At 37.9% G+C, this 23,997-nt stretch overlaps 1 protein-coding gene across 1 annotated transcript in view; it reads right to left on the reverse strand.

The window, feature by feature from the left end:
- Positions 1-22,694, reverse strand: part of LOC126293539 (SANT and BTB domain regulator of class switch recombination) — a 150,599-nt gene extending 127,905 nt beyond the window's left edge. Inside the window, exons 1-2 of the mRNA XM_049986807.1 lie at positions 22,587-22,694; positions 5,344-5,497 (exon numbers count right to left, since the gene is read on the reverse strand). Of these exons, the coding sequence (XP_049842764.1) occupies positions 5,344-5,497; positions 22,587-22,683 (251 nt within the window). The 5' untranslated portion in view covers positions 22,684-22,694. The remainder of the gene's footprint in view (positions 1-5,343; positions 5,498-22,586) is intronic.
- Between the last annotated feature and the right edge of the window lie 1,303 nt (positions 22,695-23,997).

Raw genomic sequence — 23,997 nt, forward strand, 5'->3', positions numbered from 1 at the left:
ACCATACTATCCCTCCCCCTCCCCGTCCCAGCCTCCTCCTCATCCCCACCCAGTTGCCACTCCCATCATGCACTTGTGCTGCTGCTCCCAGTGTTCTTTCAGCTCTCTGAGACTGTGTGTGTGTGTGTGTGTGTGTGTGTGTGTGTGTGTGTGTGTGTGTGTGTGTGTGTGTGTGTTTATGTGCGCATGCATGGTGCATGTGTGTATGTGCATCTGCCGACAAAGGCCTTGATAACATTATACCCGCAGCATGCACTAAATCGCACCACACAATGCAAGTACATGAAAACAGCAGTTGCAGCATATGCACTGCTGTTGTGTTATTGGGTCCAGACAAAATACCTCACCAACACTCCAGACATAAGACGATAGGTAAAAGACCATGAGCTCTCTCCTGCATGCTTATTTAAAGGTTCGGTCACACAACCATTTCTCTATTCAATACAGATACTTTCATCCCCACTACCAATCATAACTTTCATCCCAATTTCATATAATTACTTATGATAAAACATATGAAAATCTTTGCACTCATTCTCCAAACACTTAAATTCATTTATACATGATTTTAACAATTTTAAACAAATATCAAACTCATAAATCTCAACATCCATCACTCTTGTCAAAACACTAATTTGACCTATTTTTAAATCACGGCTACAGCTCATATGTATCAAAAGTTATTGGAATGTTAAGGAAAGAAACTCAACCTGATAAGATAAATTGTGTCTCTGTGGAAGAATTCATAGTTATGACATTATTTACATAAAAAACTAAATTGTTTATAACATATTTGTAATTGTTTGATTAGAAATAATCTGTTCATTATGTTGCAGGCATTATCCTCTTTTATGGGGTGTATCATATGTGTGACTTTCATTATGGATCCGGTTTTATAATTTACTGTGAACAATAATGGTAATAATGTCAATAACTTTTTAACTGTTTAAGCTTCAGACACGGATTCATGTTCAATGAACTTGCCCCAATGCCATGGTTCCAAAACTGGCACACTTCTAATGAGTTTTAATGTATTTTCATTAAAACCATATTAATAATTACATTTCATGTCACAGGCCCTTCCATATTAGCTCATCCCATGACTGTGTCACTGGAACACACCCCTTTTCCTGCCTGGAAAAATACTGAGGACTGCTGGGCCTTATGGCTTGCTAGCTGTCTTTACTTCCACTAAGGTCACCTGTCACAGCCATCTGACAGCTGCCACCTGCCCCCCCCTTCCCCCCCCCCCCCCCCCCCCCCCACTGCCCCCAACAAACTTTCACACCGGACCACAGCCAACCTTTTGCATTCAGTACATTCTGCAGCAGTTGCAGTTGTAATGTTGCTCCAGGTGGAACAAACTCCTTATGCAATATTTCATGAATGCTGAAAAAAAAAGATCAACAATGAGTTCAAACTGTTATGAACTTGCCAAGCTTTTTTTGATCTTGGAGAAGATGATTTTGGCTTCATTTCAGAGACCCAGTTTTCATCACAATTTCATATAATTACAAAAGATAAAACATATGAAAATCTTTGGAGTCATTTTCCAATCTCTTGAACTCATTTATATGTTATTTTTAAAAATTTTAAACAAACATCAAACACATAAATCGAAACATAACAATTACAATCACCTGTTATGACTCTGGATAAGAATTTTGGACACTCTTTAACTCTTTATTGTAACTCAGTGTGCGTCTGAATTCTGGGATTTTGTTGGCCAATGCTGAGAAGACAAGGGACAAACTTCACTGCCTTTAACCTCATGTCAGTTCATCAACTACAATTTATTAACATGTACCATGCAACAGCCCAACCATGTTCCAGACATCGAGAATTATCTGTCTTCGGTCTTCATGAATCACACATTTTAATGACCATTTCTGGTGTTGTGCATGTTGATGGTTGATCAAAATATTTGTCATCTTCCACACATTCTTGGCCTTCCTTGAAGCACTTGAACCACTCAAATGTTCTTACTTGACTCAATGCACTCTCACCAAATGTCTCTGTGAGCATGCAGTAGGTTTCAGTTGCAGTTTTCTTCAATTAGAAACAGAATTTGATGCAAATCTGCTACTCCTTTGTGTTTTCCATTCCACAGTCTGCAGAAGCACTGACACATATCCTGACATACATCACTACAAATGACAACTGCATGTGCTAAAGATGACGAAACTTTGTGGTGCACTAGCTAAGACTTATGAGGTCTGTTCAAAAAATTCCAGAACATTCATAATTTCGAACCAATGGTGTGTTGGAGCAAAATACGGTTGGCATCCCTGCACAAGCCTGTGTTTAATTTGTAACTGGCAGAAATTTCATTGTTGTATGTCTGTTAATTACTGGTCAGTACTGTATTGAGTAGAATGTTGTGTCTCAGAGTTAGCAAATTTTGATATGGCAGAGTTAGAGAAGCAATACATCTGCATTAAATTTTGTGTGGAACTAAAGAAAACCCTTACAGAGATACACCATATGATACAGGAAGCCTATGGTGATGAGTGCTTAAGCAGTACTCAGTGTTATGAATGGTTCACACAGTTTAAAAATAGCCAGAGAGAAGTTAGGAGTAACCTTCACTCAGGATGCCTGCTGACATTCATGCCACAGGAACCAACTGTTAATCAATGGTACTACCGGGATGTGTTGTGATACCTTCAAGAAAACCTGAGAAGGAAATGACTTGAAATGTAGTGACAAAATTCATGCCTCTTGCATCACAATAATACAACTGCACATTCAACTATGATGGTGCACAAAAAAAGAAATCACTGTGCTGCCTCACCCCCCGAACTCTTCAAATTTTTTTTTCACAGTTGAAAATCCCAATCAAAAGACAAAGACTTGCAATGATAGACAAGATAAAAGAAAATTCCCAGACAGCACTTCACGCAATTCAGCAAGAAGCATACCAAGACTGCTTACGGAAGAGGAAAGACATTGGAAGCGGTGTATCAATTGTGGAGGAGGAGAGGTTTTCAAAGGAGACCATGCAGGATAAGTAAAAGGTAAGCATAAAAAACTTTGTGGACAAAGTTCCTGAATTTTTAGAACATACTTAGTATACCTCAAGACATAATGGCAGAATGTCATACTGCTACTGGTTTGATCAGTGCAATTAAATTTTCAGTTATTTTTGATAGCAACTTGTACATCCAGTTTATTTTTGGTAGCAACTTGTACATCCTGTAAGAGCTGTTAATATGTCACATGGTAACAATATTAAAGCAATCTGGCGGCTATTCTAGCCTCCATAAATGTTTGCAAGTTTAGTGATTTACATATCTGCTTATTACAAAATGTAGTCATACAGTTTTCATTATCAGCTGAAAACAATAAAGTTACATAGTTAAATTTTCTGTTTGCATGTACATGTCTGCAATCCAGTTACACACTGAAATTCTTGTGCCACAATACTACAACATGCCACTACAAAATCCAAAATGAAATGGCATAACTCAGTGATAAAGTTGAATACCATGCTGTAATTCATTTTCAGCAGCACCAGATATGTTGAAGTTCTCAAGGGAACATCCTAAATTGTGAATAAACAACATTGATGTAACTTGACAGGTGTACAGACAGGGAAAAATTGTACAATACACATTTTTTGTTTGGGCCCAATTTCACTTTTAAGGCATAAAACACAACCAGAAAGGTAATTTGGCGTTTTAGGATTACATGGAACATCTTTGAAACAACTATATATAAAAAGTGTTACTCATATAAAAGTTGATATGTAACTGATGCTTTTGAAAACTGTATGATCAACTTTTATAACAATTTGAAATTTTGCAAAATACCCCATTACTATTAATTAATTTTGAAAACTGAAAACTCTTGTTACAGCATAAATTAAAGAACACTTTTTTGTTGTTGTTGCATTGTGTACAGCTTATGGCACCATATTTCAGAAACTAGCTTTATTAGACAGGAATGTATGCGGCTTGAAAGCGTCTTTAGCTTATGTTGTAACAAAAGTTTTCATTTCTCAAAATTAATAAATGGTGCTGGAGTATTTTGCAAAATTTTAAGCTAGCTCAATAGATTGTACAGTTTTAAAAACATTAATTACATATCAACTTTCATATGAAAAACAGTTTTTACTCATTGGTGTTTTGAAGATATTCCCTCAAAACCTAAAATGCCAAATTATGTTATGGGTTGAGTTTTACCCCTTAAAAGTGAAACTGGCCACAAACAAAAAATACATATTGCACTATTTTGCCCCCTCTACCCACCAGCCAAGTTTCATCAAGATCAATTGTTTAGACCTGGGACTGTTGCAGCTGTGTCAGACCAATTCAAATGATTTCTTTAGCTGTCTGGATTGGCCTGAAACAGTTGCAACAATTCTGGTGCTATCAAAAATGAATCACTGCTCGATACTCACTTTACCAATGAGTTGTATTGTTCTGCTTTGGCTCCTATAGGACTGTGGCATCAGGATTTCAGTGTGTAACAAGACTGCAGACATGTCCACACAAACTAACTAACTAATCATTTTTTTGGGTGACAATTAAAGCTTTATGAGTACCTCTTATAAATGTTCATCTACGGAATAGTGGGTACTTCAAACTTATCCTGCCAGGTGCTTAACTTGTTTTGTCAGTGAATGTATGCTCAAAAGACAGGAGAGCTAGTGGCCTTCTCTTTATGTTGTATATTAACCAACAACTTCTGATTCCTTTTTCTTGGCTTTAACCTGTATATTCATAGAGTCAGCATCTTACACAGGATTTGGCAATGTTAGGAGTAGAACACAGCCCAATGCCCTTCCTGTCACCACTAATTCCTGCTGAGGAGCAAAAATTGTGTACCTCGTCTGTCTGCATCTTGTGTTATCTCATTTCTGAAGTGTTTACATATTGTGTAACAGAGGTAAGACACAGGTAAAAGCCTAAATTCACCTAGTCAAATGAGGGAAACGATCTAAAACCCGCATCCAAGCTGGTGTGCACAACAGCCCTCATTGTTAATCCACTGGAAAAATTTGATTCAGGGCCAGCACACCTACCTGAATCTAGGAAGAGGCTTGCTAACACACACATCTATCTGGGTGAGTTTATTTAACAACTTCAGTATTTCATTTCAGCATTCAATATTGTTCTTAATGATAGTGCAATGTTTTTATCTTTATGTGCGTAACCACCAACCTATGCCAATCAACATTATGTTTAGATGACCATTCACTGTTCCAAGTACTTTCCAGTTTTAACATAGTTGTCTTTCACCATACAATTGTGTGGGCTACTACAGAATGCTTTCTGAAATACACTGGAAAGCATATTCTTAATGTTGTTATATATACACACATGCACTATACAATTTTACCTTGAGATTATGTTGTCATTTAGATAGTGCAGTTTTGTAGATTTCTCCAAAATTTCAGTAATGTTGTGGCGAAAGAATACCAGACAATCCTCAAATAAGGGTGCCATTTGAAAGAATTCAGCAGACACCACAAGAGGCACAACATTTTCCGCATCTGTAAATAACATGTCATCAGCTCTGCTGCCTGGATAGTTTTAGATGCATTTAACATGGACGTTATGTGAACAAGATGAATACACCCTATGGTCTTGATCTTACATGCACATTGCTTCACTGCTTAAAATGAGTAATGCAAAGAATACAATAAAGACAGGAGAGAAGAGTAAACAAGAAAAATTAGAATTACAATCACTTGAATTCTACAGTTGGTAAAAAAAATGCAGTACCAGTGGTTTAAGATATAGAAAGTATCTAGCAATGAGCTGGTAAGAAACAAGAAACTATAACTTTAAAGGAACTGTGGCTGATGTATTGGAGTTTACATTACTGAAAAGACAAACTCAAAAACTTTTGTCAGTTGGAACACAATGTGTATATATTAGTTAGTCATGTCTGTGATCATTGTCACAATAGTGTAAATTATTTCTCCATGTACCGTATTATTATATTTGTCAAATTACTGTCACTTTCAAACTGTGATTGATTATTAATGACAAACTTCATATGACAGTAAATGTATGGTGAGGTGGTTGTCAGTATGCTCAACTGTTTAAAGAGCTGTCTAAAAGAGGTTCTAGACAGGAAACTATGTACTATCCTAATTATACATTTCTGTGAAAAAAATATATATATATATATCCCTGTGTGACGAGTTACCCCCTGAACAGGATGCCATAAGGCAGTAAATGAAAATAGAAAACAGTAAGTGTCAACTAATTGAAATTTTTGTTTTCAAATTATGACATTATTAGTAACACACAAGTTCCAGAGCTTAGACATTTAAGAAAATCTGTAATGTATTTCTGCTTCAGACTCTTGTCAATACAAGCACCAAAAAATTTCGAATATTGTTTTTCATTTATTTACTTACCCTCTTGCATTATTTCTAAAGGTATGAACAGGCTTCATGCAGGAGTGAACAGCAAGTATTTTGTGTAAATTAAATGATTGTTCATTAACAGAGAAACAGTTATTAATTTTTGAGAAATTATTCTTTGCATTCCAAGGTGTTAAAGTTACTTCATTAGGCTTAATTGGGCTTACTGTAATACTTGCATTATCAGCAACAAGAACATTTTTGCCTCTTAGATCTATGGTGGAAGATCATTTATATATAATAAGCACAGGGGCAGACCTAATACTGATTGCTGTGGTACACCTTTGCTCATTATTCCCCATTCTGAAGATGCTTTTCCATTGTGTACATGCTCTGCATTTCATAATGCAATTTAGTTACGTAGGATAAAAACTAGTTGCTAGTGATATCTCTGGTGCCATATATTTGAGCTTCTCTAGGTAAACATTGTAAAATGCTTTTCACATGTATCAGAAATTATCAGATGGCAATATTTTGTCATTTAATATTATGATTTATGGAGAGGTCTCTTTGAAATCAAAATAGAGGCTGACTAAATATCTTACATTGATATAGATGTTATGGTTCTTGTGTACATAACCTTTTGCAGTATAGTCAACAAAAAGCTTAACACCGACACTTGTCAATAATTGTTAATATTTTTGTCATTGTTGTGTATGCAGGGCAGGGCTCCTGCATAGCCAGCCACTCCTGTTTCCAACACAACATCTGCGCCTTTCAGGTTTCTGGCCCTCATCCCAATGAGAAAATCTCCTTCAGAGATGTTTATGTGCTTCACTAGTATATTATGTGTTTGGATTTTTTGTTGATTACAACCACTTTGTTTATAGGCTTAATGCTGGCAGGGGTCACTAGGAACCACCACCAGCGTTCATAGCTAGCATATGCAGCAACTACAACAGCACTGCTATTGGGGACTAGCTTGCACCCTTACATCATGTGGTCGTCTACAGCCCACAGGTATCCCTCCAACAAAGTGCACTTAATTGTGGTACAACCTCCAGCAGCCAGCTGCAGTCACAGATCCACTGCGGGCCACTGGCGCCAGCCACCTTCGACGACCGAATTGTTGGAGCTTCAACCATGCAGTATTGCTCTGCTACACTGATATGACTCTCGAGTGGAAATGTGAAAGAACAATCACAGCTAAATTGAGACCAGGCACACTTAATTTACTGGCAGACAGGAGCTGTCAAGCATTACAGAGGGTTGCTGTGAAAAAATTGGTTGAAATCGGTGGAAGGAATCACTTGTGAGTTCCAAAGTGCTACCAGCAGCCTCTCTAGTGTACTGATGGTAATAAGGGACATAAAAAGAGTGGGGTACAATCCTCAAGCAGCTCCACATAAGCCGCACATTTCTTTGGTCATACTAAGTGACACTTAAGACGGTGTAAAGAACAATACCACTGGACAATGGATGATTGGAAACAACTGACGTCGAGTGATGAATCACACAACACTCTGTGGCACTCAGAACAGTATGTGTTTGGCGAATGCCTGGAGAATGTAACTTGCCTTCATGTGTGGTGCCAAGAATAAAGCAGGGAGGAGGGGGTGTTGCAGTTTGGGAGCATTTGTCAGGGTTAGAGTGTGTTCCTCTTATTGTACTTATGAAAACTGCTACGATACAAACATATTTTATAGCATTGTGTACAGTAGGGTAACAGTTCACAGGTGTCAACTGTTTGTATTGGCATAACAATGCACCCAATTACGAGGCGCTGTCTGCGAGGTAATGGTTTGCGCAAAATGACATTTCTCAACTAGACTGGTCTGTCCAGATTCCCAATCTTAACCCTGCAGAACATGTTTGGTATCAGTTTGATTGTTGACTTCGCTCCAGATTCCAATGTCCGATATCACTCTTGGCTCTTAAGTAAGAATTGACTGCCATTTCTGCACAGACATTGCGGTACCTCATTGAAAGTGTTCGCAGAAGAGATCAATCCATCATGAAGGTGAAGGACAGATACACCTCTTACTAATGTCCACTACTAGATGTTCAAATACTTTTGATCAGTTATTGTTTCTGATGCTTTAAATGGCATCTTGCCTGAATTTTTAAAAAAAATGTAAATTAATGCAGATTGGTACGAGCAAGATTCCCATAAGCATCCAAAATTAATATGGTACAAAAGTTCGTAGTGATTTTGTTTTGAATTTTGGCATTCCAATTGCTACAGGTTTATTTATCAACGGTCATTTTTTGTTTGTAGCTCACTGTTTCAGGGAGAGCATAAGGGAACAATTGACAGGAATGGAGGAAAGAAATACACTAGAAGAAGAATGGGTAGCTCTGAGGGATGAAGTAGTGAGGGCAGCAGAGGATCAAGTAGGTAAAAAGACAAGAGCCAGTAGAAATCCTTGAGTAGGTAAAAAGACGAGGGCTAATAGAAATCCGTGGGTAACACAAGAAATATTGAATTTAATTGATGAAAGGAGAAAATATAAAAATGCAGTAAATGAAGCAGGCAAAAAGGAATACAAACGTCTCAAAAATGAGATCGACAGGAAGTGCAAAATGGCTAAGCAGGGATGGCTAGAGGACATATGTAAGGATGTAGAGGCTTATCTCACTAGGGGTAAGATAGATACTGCCTACAGGAAAATTAAAGAGACATTTGGGAGAAAAGAGAGCCACTTGTATGAATATCAAGAGCTCAGATGGAAACCCAGTTCTAAGCAAAGAAGCGAAGGCGGAAAGGTGGAAGGAGTATATAGAAGGTTTATACAAGGGTGATGTACTGGAAATGGAAAAGGATGCAGATGAAGATGAAATGGGAGATACAATACTGTGGGAAGAGTTTGACAGAGCACTGAAAGACCTGAGTCGAAACAAGGCCCCGGCAGTAGACAACATTCCATTAGAACTACTGACGGCCTTGGGAGAGCCAGTCATGACAAAACTCTACCATCTGGTGAACAAGATTTATGAGACAGGTGAAATACCCTCAGACTTCAAGAAGAATATAATAATTCCAATCCCAAAGAAAGCAGGTGTTGACAGATGTGAAAATTACCGAAGTATCAGTTTAATAAGTCACAGCTGCAAAATACTAACACAAATTCTTTACAGACGAATGGAAAAACTGGTAGAAGCAAACCTTGCAGAAGATCAGTTTGGATTCCGCAGAAATGTTGGAACACGTGAGCCAATACTAACCTTACGACTTATCTTAGAAGAAAGATTAAGAAAAGGCAAACCTACGTTTCTAGCATTTGTAGACTTAGAGAAAGCTTTTGACAATGTTGACTGGAATACTCTCTTTCAAATTCTAAAGGTGACAGGGGTAAAATACAGGGAGCATAAGGCTATTTACAATTTGTACAGAAACCAGATGGCAGTTATAAGAGTCGAGGGACATGAAAGGGAAGCAGTGGTTGGGAAGGGAGTGAGACAGGGTTGTAGCCTCTCCCCAATGTTATTCAATCTGTATATTGAGCAAGAAGTAAAGGAAACAAAAGAAAAATTTGGAGTAGGTATTAAAATTCACGGAGAAGAAATAAAAACTTTGAGGTTTGCCGATGACACTGTAATTCTGTCAGAGACAGCAAAGGACTTGGAAGAGCAGTTGAACGGAATGGACAGAGTCTTAAAAGGAGGATATAAGATGAACATCAACAAAAGCAAAACAAGGATAATGGAATGTAGTCAAATTAAATCGGGTGATGGTGAGGGAATTAGATTAGGAAATGAGACACTTAAAGTAGTAAAGGAGTTTTGCTATTTGGGGAGCAAAATAACTGATGATGGTCGAAATAGAGAGGATATAAAATGTAGTCTGGCAATGGCAAGGAAAGTGTTTCTGAAAAAGAGAAATTTGTTAACATCGAGTATAGATTTAATGGTCAGGAAGTCATTTCTGAAAGTATTTGTATGGAGTGTAGCCATGTATGGAAGTGAAACATGGACAATAACTAGTTTGGACAAGAAAAGAATAGAAGCTTTCGAAATGTGGTGCTACAGAAGAATGCTGAAGATTAGATGGGTAGATCACATATCTAATAAGGAGGTATTGAATAGAATTGGGGAGAAGAGGAGTTTGTGGCACAACTTGACAAAAAGAAGGGACCGGTTGGTAGGACATGTTTTGAGGCATCAAGGGATCACAAATTTAGCATTGGAGGGCAGTGTGGAGGGTAAAAATCGTAGAGGGAGACCAAGAGATGAATACACTAAGCAGATTCAGAAGGATGAAGGTTGCAGTAGGTACTGGGAGATGAAGCTTGCACAGGATAGAGTAGCATGGAGAACTGCATCAAACCAGTCTCAGGACTGAAGACAACAACAACAGCATACAGAAATGTTCCATTGGATAAAGTTGAATGTAGTATGTAAATGGCACAGTTAATGGAACTTGTAATGCTACTCCACATTACCAGGTTGTTATTATTTGAGTTTACATATTGTCATTTGGAGATAGTGAATGGATCTGTGGACACCAGAAATGGAGAGCCAAGTGGAGAATTTGCAACATTTCCAATATATTCTTCTGTTTGAGTTCAATAGAGGGACAATGGCAGTGGAAGCTGTCGGAAACATTTGTGCCATGTATGCAAATAATGAAAATGGACAAAGTATGGCAAGAAAATGGTTTTCTCATTTTAAGGAGGATTGCTCCAACCTTAGTGACTCTCCACATTTGTGAAGACCTTTGGCATTTGATGAAGATCATTTAATTGCATTAATCCACAAGTATCCCCATCAGTACACCTATAGCATGACATTTAAATGCAGTGCGGGAAGACCAAAAATCAGATGTATGGGTGCCAAAATCACAAAAATCAGAGGATTGAGATATGTGCATCTCTGCTTGCTCATCATCAGTTGGGTTGTGAACAACACCAGCCATTCCTATCCCGTATCATTACATTTGATGAAAACTGGTGTCCTTATGCTAGCATGAGGGAAATGCAAAGGAATGGTTGAGCCCAAACAAAGCAGCAACTCCCCATGCAAAGACCTGCATGCATAAAAAAAAAAAAAAAAATGTTATGCATCTGGTGGAACAGCAACAGAATGGTGTACTATGAATTACTTCCCCAAGCATCATTGCTGATATTTGTTGCAACAACTGAGACATCTTACAGACGCATTTCAAGAACAGTGACCCATAAGACTGCATGAAGTTATGATACTCCACAATAATGCCCACCCGCATTCTGCTAGCCCAACAAAAAATGCAGTACAGGGGTTGGGTTGGGAAATCATTTCACACCTACCTTATTCATCCGATCTTGTGTCCTCAGATTTTCACCTTTTCCACTCTCTGTCGAACAATCTTCAAGGAACTTCCTTTCTGTATGAAAATCACACTGAAAATGACTCAATGAGTTCTTCACCTCAAAACCACATGATTTCTATAGTAAGGAATTAAAAATTTACTACAGTGTTGGTAAACTGTAAATAGTGAAGGAGGATACATTATTGATGACAAAAGCCTCTGTTATGTGTATTGTTGTATTTATTAAACTTATGGCAAAACGCTACTGTAGTAACTGAGTAATACACAAAAATGATCCAAGTAACACAAATATCATGTTTTTCATAAACCTCTAAACTATAACAGAAATAAGCATTTTGTGACTCCACACTTAACAAGTCTAAAGAATCATACACAAGGTGCAACATAAGCAGCATACAGAACAACTGATGTGAGTGGTACAAACTAAAAGAATGTCATCAAAATGACTCAGTGCTACCCTGTGCATATATAGGTAGATGGTGCGGTGGAGACCATGCTGTGTGCCTACTTCCTACAGGCAGCCTCTAATGGTGTGGCTGGCTTGTACTGATACAGTTGACTGTTGATATAAGTGCAGGTTTTTAAGTAAGGGTTTTATTTCCTCGTATCATATGTCAGGTCCCCCCCCCCCCTCCCCCCCCCCCCCCCCCACACACACACACGTAAGACAACAATTTAATTAATGACTATGCATACTGCATTTTGACTATTGAATTTACAATATGGTTACTCATGTACCCTAGAATTTGTGTCCTCTACTGGTCTAATTTATGTGCATAAATACTAATTGCACATCTGCTATTACAGCGCTCACTAATGTATCTAGAGGTATAGACTGATGTCAAACTTACATCAGAATATTATGTTATGTATGGCTGGTATGCAAGGCTATTAATCATTTTTTATTTTTTTATGTATCACTAGGCCTATTGTAGAAACTGCTGCAGCTGATTCAGCTTATGTTATCATGCCACTGTTTTTCTTTATGTAACAGACCTGAAGATGACATCAGTTGAAACTGGTAGCTGTGAATTGTGCAATTTATGTGATCAAAATGGACCTTTACAAATACAGTGTGATAACATGATTGTGGACTCACATATAGTCTTTATACATACATCAAAAAAAAGTTTTGCATCACCTCGGTTCCAAGAGTTGCGGAACTTGTAGAGAAAATTGGAATAGAGACAAACATAAACATCATTTCTTCCCTTTTCATTGCTCAGCGAGACCTTCGGAGGTGGTGGTCACCGTTGGTCCAGGGGATTGTCCCACTCCTCAACAGCAATTCGAGATGGATCCCTCAGAGTGGTTGGTGGGTCATGTCATCCATAAACAGCCCTTTTCAGTCTACCCCAGGCATGTTCAATAGGGTTGATATCTGAACAAGCTGGCTACTACAGGTGAGCGATGTCATTATCTTGAAGGAAGTTATTCACAAGATGTGCACAATGGGGGCACGAATTGTCATCCACGAAGATGAATGCCTCGCCAATATGCTGCCAATATGGAGGATGGCATTCATGTATCATACAGCCATTACGGTGCCTTCCATGACCACCAGCAGAGTAGGTCGGTCCCACATAATGCCACCCAAAAACAGAAGGGAACCTCCACATTGCTGCACTTGCTGGACAGTGAGTCTAATGTGTTCAGCCTGATCGGGTTGCCTCCAAACACATCTCCGACGACTGTATGGATGAAGGCATTTGCGACACTCATCGAAGTCGAGAATGTGATGCCAATCCTGAGCGGTCCATTCGGCATGTTTTTGTGCCAATCTATACCACACTGCACGGTGTCGTGGTTGCAAAGATTAACTTCGCTGTGGACGTCGGGAGTGAGGTTTCGCATCATGCAGCCTATTGTGCAGATGCAGCCTATTGTGCACAGTTTGAATTGCAACACAATGTACAGTGGCTGCACAAAATGCATTATTCAACATGGTGGCACTACTGTCAGGGTTCCTCCGAGCCATAATCTGTATGTCACTGTAAGCCACTGCAGTTGTAGCCCTTGGGGGGCCTGAGTGAGGCAAGTCATTGACAATTCCTGTCTCTCTGTATCTCCTCCATGTTCGAACAACATTGCTTTGGTTCACTCCAAGATGCCTCGACACTTTCCTTGTTGAGACCCCTTCCTGGCACCAAGTAACAATGTGTATGTGATCGAACCGCTGTATTGACTGTCTAGGCATGGTTGAAGTACAGACAACACGAACCGTGTATCTCCTTCCTGGTTGAATGACTGGGACTGATCGGCTGTCAGACCCCCTCTGTCTAATAGGTGCTGCTCATGCATGGTTGTTTACATCTTTTAGTGACATCTCTGAACAGTCGAAGGGACTGTGTCTGTGATACAATATCCACAGTCAACGTCTATCTTCAGGAGTTCTAGGAACCGGGGTGATGCAAAACTTTTTTTGATGTGATTATCTTAATTTGACAATGTATAGAGGATTTGTAGATTTAGAGGAAGAGTTGGTCAATGTTGACTAGATTCCACTGTTAGAGATCCTGAAAACAGCAGGGATAAAATATAGAGATCAAAATGATATCTACAACCTGTACGGAAACAAGACACGTTATAGGAGTCAAAGAACATGAAAGGGGAACAGGAGAAGCTCAGGATTGGTTTCGGCAGAATTTATAATGACAACTGTTTTGAGTGATTGTCATTTTTCATGAACAGCATGTGGTGATGAAATTTTGCTTTTGATCAGAAAAAGTGGAACAGAAGCGCCTGAAATGTTCAGAATAGTGTACAAGGATGATGGGGAAAACTCAAGTGTTTGAGTGGTTTTCCCCTTTCAAAAATGGTGAAATGTCAGTTGATGACTAACCTCCTACTGATTGTCTTTCCACAGCCCGAGCACATGAAAATGTTGAAAACATTCATGCATTCATCAACAAATATTGACAACTGATAATTGAAGAAATTGCGGCACAGTTGGGAGTCACTTGGAGTTCAGTACAACGAACCTGTGACAGTAGATTTGGAATGAAAAGGATGGCTGCCATATTTGTGCAAATACTTCTGACTATTGAACGATATTGTGGAAGCATTCTGTGCTTTGAAAGAAGAATGCTGAAATGATCCAAACTTTTTTTTAAATTATCACAAGTGACAAAACTTATGCTTATGACCCTGAATAAAAGCAACAATGAAGTCAGTGGAAGACTTCAAGTTCACCTCGCCCCAAGGAAGCTCATCAAGTGGTCCATTCAGAGTTTGTTCTGCAGTGTCAGACACTTAACCAAGCTTTCTACTTGAAAGTTTTGAAAAGATTGGGTAACAGTCTGCACTGGAAGCAGCCTGATTTGTGAAAGTTGGGCAACTGGTGTTTTTCCACCATGATAATGCCCTTACTCTCACAGCCCTGTGTACAACAGTTATCCACCAAAAAATGGTATGACCCCTGCTCCTCATCCCCCATACTCACCCAACCCTGCCTCATGTAACTGTTTTGTTTCCTAGAATGAAAAAAGACAGGAAAGGAAAGGGTTTTGCTGATGTTGCTGAGGTCAAGGAAAAAAAAAAAAAACAATGGAGAAGAATTTAAACAATGTTTTAAAAAATGGAGTAAAAGAATAGACAACTGTAATAGTGGAAGTGGAGAGTACTTTGATAGGCACTGATAGTTTGTGCTTAAAATGTGAATAAGTTTGTTTAAAAAAAGTTCAGTTTCTTCTGGGTAGCCCGTTATGTAGCCAAAATAAGTGTGCATTTGGTACACATTTGGATAAAGAATAACATGTGGTAGGAAATATGGAGGACAATATGGAAGTGTTGCATAAGGAACCAAAAGGACAAATATTGAACCTCCCAGAAGAAATGGAAGTTTACAAACACAGAAAATGGCAACTGGGATTCCTGCTGAATGAATAGAATGAGCTTAACTTGTATGCTTATTCGTATGTATTCAGAAACCTGCTAGTTTTAGCAGTGCCCTGGATCTCAGCAGCTTGTTGTGCAGTCATGTGAGCTGGCCACCAGTGGTGAGCAGACTGTACTTTCTTCCACAGTCTCTGACATAGGAGAACAAAACCTCCTTATGGAGAAACCACAGGGAAGCACCACTGAGATTCCACTCAAAATGTGTCATTGTCTATCAAGATTTTTATTAATAGTCACTGTGTGTTAATTATCTTATACTTATTGTTATGTTTGTTTTGTCATGCTGATAGATTTTGATTAATAGATGTGATGTTCCTTTCAAACTTTTTATTCTGACTTTTACACAAGTATGTATTATTTATTTTGGCAGGTTAGGAGCCTCCTATTATTACTCTTTACATTTTTATGTGAATTTTTAAGCATGGCTTTTATTTCCATATACCGTATGTTGATTCATTTTTTGCTGTCAGATGGCCCTTTTTTGTCATATGAAAAAAAAATTATTTGGTGACTATGCATACTACGTTTTAACTATTTAATTTATGATAGTGGTTACTCTGTACCCTGGAATTAGTATCCTGTACTGGCCTCAGTTATTTATATAAATACATGGTGCACCTAGATCATTAACAGCTTTACTACATACCAACATATACAGAATATTTTTATATTATGTATATGTGGTATGCATGGCTGTTAATCATAATGTACATATTTTTTCTGATTTTTTACTAGACCTGTTATAGAAATCAATTAACCTAATGCAACTTATGTTGTTGCACCACTGTTTTTCTATATCTAACAGAACCAAAGAGGACACTGGCCAAAATCAGTAATTGCGAATTGTACAATTTCTGTGCTCAAGAAGGATCTTTACAAATAAAGTGTCTATATACATTGGTTTACCTTCCTTTAATCCATCTTCTTGGATGTATTCTAGGGTCAGTATTGCTTTGCATGTTGCAACATTTCTCTGCAACCCAACTGGTCATCCCTGAGGGTGGCCTCTAACATCTTTTTTCAGTTCTTCTGTAAATAATTGATGTCTGTATTTTGAAACTGTGAGTCATTCAACCGATGGTTTGGTAATATTCACACCTGCCTGCACATTCCTCTTTTGGAAATGGAAATACTACATTCATATTCAAGTCTGAGGATATTTCATTTGTCTTATATACCTTGCATACAAGGTGGAATAATTTTCCCATGGTAATTTTCCCAAGGTATAAATAATTCTGATGTAATGTCATGTGCTCTGCGACCCTGTTTCAACTTAGGTCTTTCATTGCTCTGTCTGATTCTTCACGCAGTATTACAGTTCCCATCATCTTCCTTTACTTCCTCTTTCATTTCTATAATATTTTCTTCATGTTAATTTCCTTTGTATAGCCCTACTACACAATCCCGCTGCCTTGCTTTTTTTTTATTTTTTTTATTTTTTATTTATTATATTATTTTTTTTTTTTTTTTTTTTTACTGGCTTGCAATCAAGGATCTTAATATTCAAACAGCAGCTACTTGTTTCTCCAAAGGTCTCTTTAATTCCCATATAGGTGGGACCTACCTTTCCCGTACTCATGTTTGCTTCTGTACCTATGCATCTGTCCTGTAGTTATACCTGTTTAGTCATTATGTGCTTTCTGACACTCTCATTTTTTAGGTAACTGTATGCTTATTTGCCTGCTTCATTGGCTCCATTATTATATTTTTTTTCCTTTTGACAATTAATTTCAGTACATCATGTGTTATCTAAGGGTTTCTACGAGGCCTTGTCATTTTGCCTATATTATACAGTGCTGCTTTTACTATTTAATGTCTCAAAGCTACCCATTCGACTTCAACTGTGTTTCTGATTTTTGCCAATTGTTACCTAAAGTTCCTTTTGACAATATATTGTAACTGGATAGATTAAAAAAGGGCCAGAGAAGTCTAGGTAAAAGGCAAGATTTCACAAAAGTCACCCAGTCAGGGGAGACTCCCGTCTGGTAGGTCTCCCTGACTCATGGTTCTAGTGACTCTTCCAAAATCTACCTCTTTTTTCCTAGACGTCTCCAGTCCTTATCCTTCACCCCTCATCCTTCCACTTCAACCCTTCTGCCTGAAGAAGAAGCCACTGGCTCTGAAAGCTTGCCTTTTATTTGTGTGTTCTGTCGGCACTTGGTAAGTAGATTTTTTATCTATCCAATTACAATATATTGTCAAAAATTGATTGTTTTTGTTGTTATATTAGCTAATGCTCCTTTTGAAACTCTCAGCAAACACTGGTCCTTCTCATTTATCTATACATTTCTGCAATTTCTTCACTTTCAATTTGCAGTCCATAACCAATAAATTACACAAGGAGTCCATATCTGTCCTGGAAATGTTTTGCAATTTCAAATTTGCTTCTGAAATCTCTGCCTTATCTTTAAATAATCTATCTGAAATCTTCTGGTATCTTCAGGTCTCTTCCATAAACACACCCTTCTTTTTTGGGTCTTAAACCAGATGTTTTTAATGATTAAGTTATACTCTGTGCAGAATTATACCAGGTGGCTTCCCCTTTCATTGCTTTCCACTAGTCTATGCTCTACTGATAGTTTTCCTTTCCTTCCCTTCCATTTTTACAGTTGAATTTCAGTCTTCCGTCACAATCACAATTTCGTTTCTGGTAACTATCAGAATAACTTTGTTATCTCATTATAAAATCTTTCAGTCTCTTCATCATCTGCTGTCTGTAGATCTACTAAGCATATACACTTGTATTAGGTTGGTGCATAAGTTCATAGCATTTTTTCATAAGATTAATAAACGCGATAGATATACATAAAGGAGACTTTAGTCATCAATAATATATTCTCATTGACTATTTACAACAGCCTATTGGGCTAACTTTTCAATTCTGTGACTGTAGAAATCATGTGGTTTTGAGGTGAAGAACTCGTTGAACCTCATCAGGAAAGGAAGTTCCTCGAAGGTTGTTCGATAGAGATTATGAAGGGTGAAAATCAAAGGGCAAAAGGTCAGGTGAATAATGTGGGTGCAGAACGACTTCCTAATCCAACTCATATATACTATTTTTGTCAGTCTAGCAAAATACGGGTAGGCGTTTTCATAGAGTAGCATCACTTTACACAGTCTTCTTGGCCGTTGTTCTTGGATTCTGTCCGTAAAATGTCTCAGTTGTTGGCAGTAAATCTAAGCAGTGATGGATACCTCAGGGAAGCAACTCTTAGTGCATCATACAGTCATTGTTCAACATGATGCATAACGTTATGTATTGTGGATGTGTGAAGGTCTTAACACAGGGAATTTCTGTTTTGTCAACCATTCCTTTCTTTTCCTTATGCTAGCATAAAGAAACAAACTATTGTCAAAAGTAATGATACAGGACAGGAATGGCTGCTGTTGTTCATGAGCGGATGTACGATGAGCAAGCAGAGGTGCATATGTGGCCACCTTTTGATTTTAGTGATTTTTGGTTTAGAGCATGCAGCACCCATGCACCCAATTTTTGAGCCCTCCCAACTGTATGCAAGTGTCCCACAATGGTAGATGATCACAGTTCATCAGATTTGCCAGTTCTTAAATGCACTGATGAGCATCATTGTGGATTAATGTGTATAAACAATCTTCATCTAACTATGAAGGTCTTCCTGAACGTGGAGAGACACTAACGTCATAACGATCCTTCTTAAGATGAAAAAAACATTTTCTTGCCATGCTCTGTCCAATGATATTATTCCCATACACAGTGAAAATGTTTATGACTGCCTCTGCTGCTGTCATTCCTCTATTGAACTCCAACAGGAGAATATTCCAAAAATGTTCCGATTTCTGTGTTTGTTACTCCATTTTCCAGCATCTATAGGTCCACTCACAGTCTCCAAATGACAAAATGATAATATATGATTCAAAAAGGAACACTGAACTACAAATAAAAAATGACAGTTGATAAATAAATCCATAGCAATCGGAATTCCAACATGCAAAACACAAACTATGATAATGATGATAGCTGAAGAAATAAATTAAATTAAATGTTGTGCCACAGCTGGGACATGAACCCAGATTGCATTGCTTACTACATGGGTGTGCTAACCATTACACTACCATAGCAGTATAGGTAACTCAGCTACACAGACTACCCTAGTCCAGTGCCCTACCTAACACAAACTTTAATTCACATCTTCAGCTTAATTTCCCCCTCCTAAATTGTCACTATTTCTGAGGCTCTCCATCATTATCATAGATAAAGACAAGATTCGTATATCCCAAAGAAAATTTAATTATATCAGATCTACAAGGAAAAACATTAAGAACTTATGCACTAATCTAATAGTATTGGGCCTGATATAATAATACTAATAACAACAACAATAATAGTAATATGAATAATAATGATGATATTTATATACCATACCTGTAACAGTTTTAAAGCCTTGACCATTTTCATTTCTTTTCTGTATTCATATCAATAAAATTATATTCAAAAATGTAATACAACAAATACAAGAAGAAGAAAATAGAAAACAGCACACTAGATCCAGAATGAAATTTTCACTTTGCAACAGAGTGCATGCTGATATGAAACTTCCTGGCAAATTAAAACTGTGTGCCAGACTGAGACTCAAACTTGAGAAGTTTGGAAGGTAGGAGATCAGGAAATGGTGGAAGTCAAGCTGTGAGAATGAGCTGTGAGTCATGCTGGGATAGCTCAGATGGTGCAGCACTTTCCTTCGGAAGACTAATGTTGCGAATTCGAGTCTCAGATTGGCATATAGCTTTAATCTTCCAGGGAATCAGCATATAGATGTTGTAATGGAAATATCTTCAAATAAAAGTTCACAACCAGTAATTCACTGGAATTGGATACATACCTAAAACAGTACAGCAGATAACAAGAGTTCAGAAACATCTAACAAGGATAGACCAAGACATTGGAATCACAGATTTACTTCAAACTTTGTACATCTTCAGTAGGCCATTAAAACAACATAATGTGCACGTGGTAAGGTTCATTATTCTGGCAATCCTGAGAAAATTAGAAGATAAGTTTTTCACATCTGTTATGTAACATGTATCTGTGCATAGATGCAGAACGTTAAGAGTTCATAGTGGTCAAGAGGTTAGTGTTCAGCTTTATATGAAGAACATGTATGAGGTGACAGTTTGATTCTCACTTAAACATTCAGTTTGGTAGTACAATGAATATTCTGTGGTATTCAAAAATGTACATCTATGCTATTCGTTCTTGCTGCATTAGCAATGTCTCAATACTGCGTAGGTTAACTGGCAAAGGGAGTCAGCCTCTGTGTCTGAAGTCCAAATTAGTTCTGGGTAACTTACTAGAGAGCATGTTTTAGGGATTTCACAAATCATGAGAGTACACATTTTCAGAAAAATCTCTATGCGTTTCTTCATTTGCTTGTCAATAGTTATAAATATGTTTGTTCTAATAATTAAATTTAATTAAAAATAGTAAGTAGACAAATAACATGAAATTCAATACAACTTCAAGCCAATACATGTGGCTTCCTTAATTATATTACCCTCAAATGTCATACAAATTAAATATTTTGACCAGTGATGAAAAAAAATATAGATTAAAAATGAAGTCTGAGTGAAAGTCGAATTGTTGCCTGATACGGGTTCGTCTTAGAAAGTTCAAACACGATCCACTTATCCATGAACTCCAATGTTCGACACCTATACATTAGTTACAGAACAGATGTGTAAAACTTATTTTGCGATTTTCTCAGAATTGCCTCAGTAATGCACCTTACTGCTTGCACATTATGTTGTTTTAATGCCCTACTAAATATGTATAAAGTTTGAAGTAAATATGTGATCCCAACATCATGGGCTCCCCCTAAGTTATTATAAATAATGTTTTAAAGTTCAACTAAATGAAGTCTATGGACTTGCTTTACATCATCTGACAATCCGTTAAAGAAATGTCTTTCTGCAGCAAATGGGCAGCAGTTGGTATAATCAAATCTAGTTTGTTCACTGTAATGATATCTGTAAATTCATTATGCAATTTACTGAATTCTCTTTTATAAACATAATTCTGGTAAGATCCTGTACCAAGTACATACTTAGCAGATTGTCCTTTATGTAACAGTCACTATGGATTGATGTTTACTCAGATTAACAGTTCTTCTGAGTACACTAACCACATAGACTGCAGGTATCCCAACATAAATCTGAATCCTGTGTTCCAGACTTGAGTAGATCAATCCACAGCAGATGCCCTTTTAATTTGCTGGTCTGCAAGAGAGTCTAATAAGTATTCAGGATGTTGCAAAATGTCACATACTCTTACAGGAGGTAGAATTGGTCAAAACTAGCACAATGTCAAATGGTTGGACATACATCAATGTTTTTAAATATTGCCATAATCAGACGCCCAACACATTACATTCCATTGAATGGGGAGGCCACATTATGAGATGTCCTTGAAAAATCCATCACTCCTGATACATAGCAGTGAGATATTGTCACATAATCCAAGGGAAATGCAATAGTACCCCATCATGCATAAACCAGTCACCATCTTTCTTCAAGAGCAACATTTTCCAATAGCACTGGTAATTTATCACACAGAAATCAGTGATACACAGCACCTATTAATCTGTTTGGTACAGCATATGGTCTTAAGAGTCTGTCAGCAACCTACCCATAAATGACTGCTTGAGAATAAGCCTCTGCCCACATGTGCATACTGTGGTTTACTATGCCACCTCTTGTGAGAGCCTACATCACCAAACTTCACATTACTTGTCTCAGGTAAAATGGCTCATACCTCAACAGGTATTGGTTTCCAGAAGTATCACTACAGGAACTTTTCTTCTAGCTTTGACCAATACTACCTGCTGTACAAACATGTGACATGTTTTTTAAACACCATTTGTGTTGAACCTCTCAGTAATAATTTTTGTTGACATAGCTCACATTTGTGTTGTAATGCTGTGAATTCCCAGCAACTAGATGACCTGTACTATATCAAATAGCTATAAAAGCAATAAAAAGTATTGGTATTCATGTCTTCCACAATATAATCTACATGTAGTTACTCACCCACTTTCAGGGGTATCCCATCTACATTTGCACTTTTCTTCACCCATCTCATGAGCCATTCAAATATTCCTATATCACAGTGAACTGTTATGTCCATATTCCCCAAGTTCTGACCTGAATTCAAAAAGAGATACTACTCAATATGACATACCTGTAGCAATAATTCAAAACTGTAATACAAAGAAGGTAATGGTTGGTACCTCTTGCCAACTCTGCAAAATACTCCATTTTGGAAATGAGAAGATTCTGGGAACATTTAAAATCCTTTTTCATTTTGTTTGCTTCATCACAGACATGAATTTCCACTTCAGACCTTCAAGACGAATTTGTAACTTCAATTCAAGCAATTTATATTTATATTAGAACTACATAAATTAAAAATAAATTAAGTGATAAACATGATATTTACTTAAAATAAAAGGGTGCAGTATTTTTCGATTCAATATTGTAGGTGATGAAGAGAAATATTAGTTCTGTACTTTAAAACAATGTTGAAAGCAGTCGGTATCTCGATTCTACAACGAAATTAATCTTTGTACTTTAAACATTACAGGATTGATAGTTCATTTATGACTGTTTTAGCTAGCTCCACAGATGATGAAGAGATTGAAGAAATGTCTTATGAGATAAAAGGAACTATTTAGATAGTTAAGAGTGATGAAAAAATTTCTTAGACAGGTTTGTCAAGTGGATAAAACGAAGAACGCGAGCAGCTGCTTCTGGCTCATCCGCTAAAATTTCATCCAGAGTACTTGGCAGGCCAAGATCAAGGCGCAGTGTATTAAAATTCGGAGAGGACGTTAAAATGTGGTGTACCGTCAGCAATTGCCCACATAGGCAGAATGGCGCCGGCGCAGCTGTCATCAGATGGTGGTGGCTGAACCTGTAGTGTCCAATCCATAACCGGGCCAAAACAACCTCCTCCCACCGAGCAGGGCGTGAAGAGGTCACTCAAGTCGTGGGGAGAGGTTTCAAGGCCCGAAGCTTGTTTTCAGTAAGTGTACACCAATGAGCATGCCACAGCGATAAAAGGCGCTGACAAATGACCCTGCTAAAATCAGATGAAGGCACACAACAAGAAGCAGAAGCTGTTCGAGGATGGAGGACCGCAGCCTTGGCTGCGGCATCTGCAGCTTCGTTCCCAGGTATACCGACACAGCCAGGAACCCACATAAAGGTAACCGGAGAACTGTCGCCCTCCAGCTGCTGAAGAGAGCGTTGGATCTGGTGCACGAAAGGGTGAACCGGATATGGATCACTGAGGCTCTGGATGGTGCTCAGGGAATCAGAGCAGATGACATAAGCAGAATGTCGCTGGTGGCGGATGTAAAGAACAGCCTGATAGAGGGCAAATAGCTCAGCTGTGAAGAGCGAACAATGGCCATGGAGCCGGTATTTGAAACTGTGTGCC

The sequence above is a fragment of the Schistocerca gregaria genome, chromosome 10 (assembly GCF_023897955.1).
Source record: "Schistocerca gregaria isolate iqSchGreg1 chromosome 10, iqSchGreg1.2, whole genome shotgun sequence".
In the NCBI taxonomy this organism is placed as follows: Eukaryota; Metazoa; Arthropoda; class Insecta; order Orthoptera; family Acrididae; genus Schistocerca; species Schistocerca gregaria.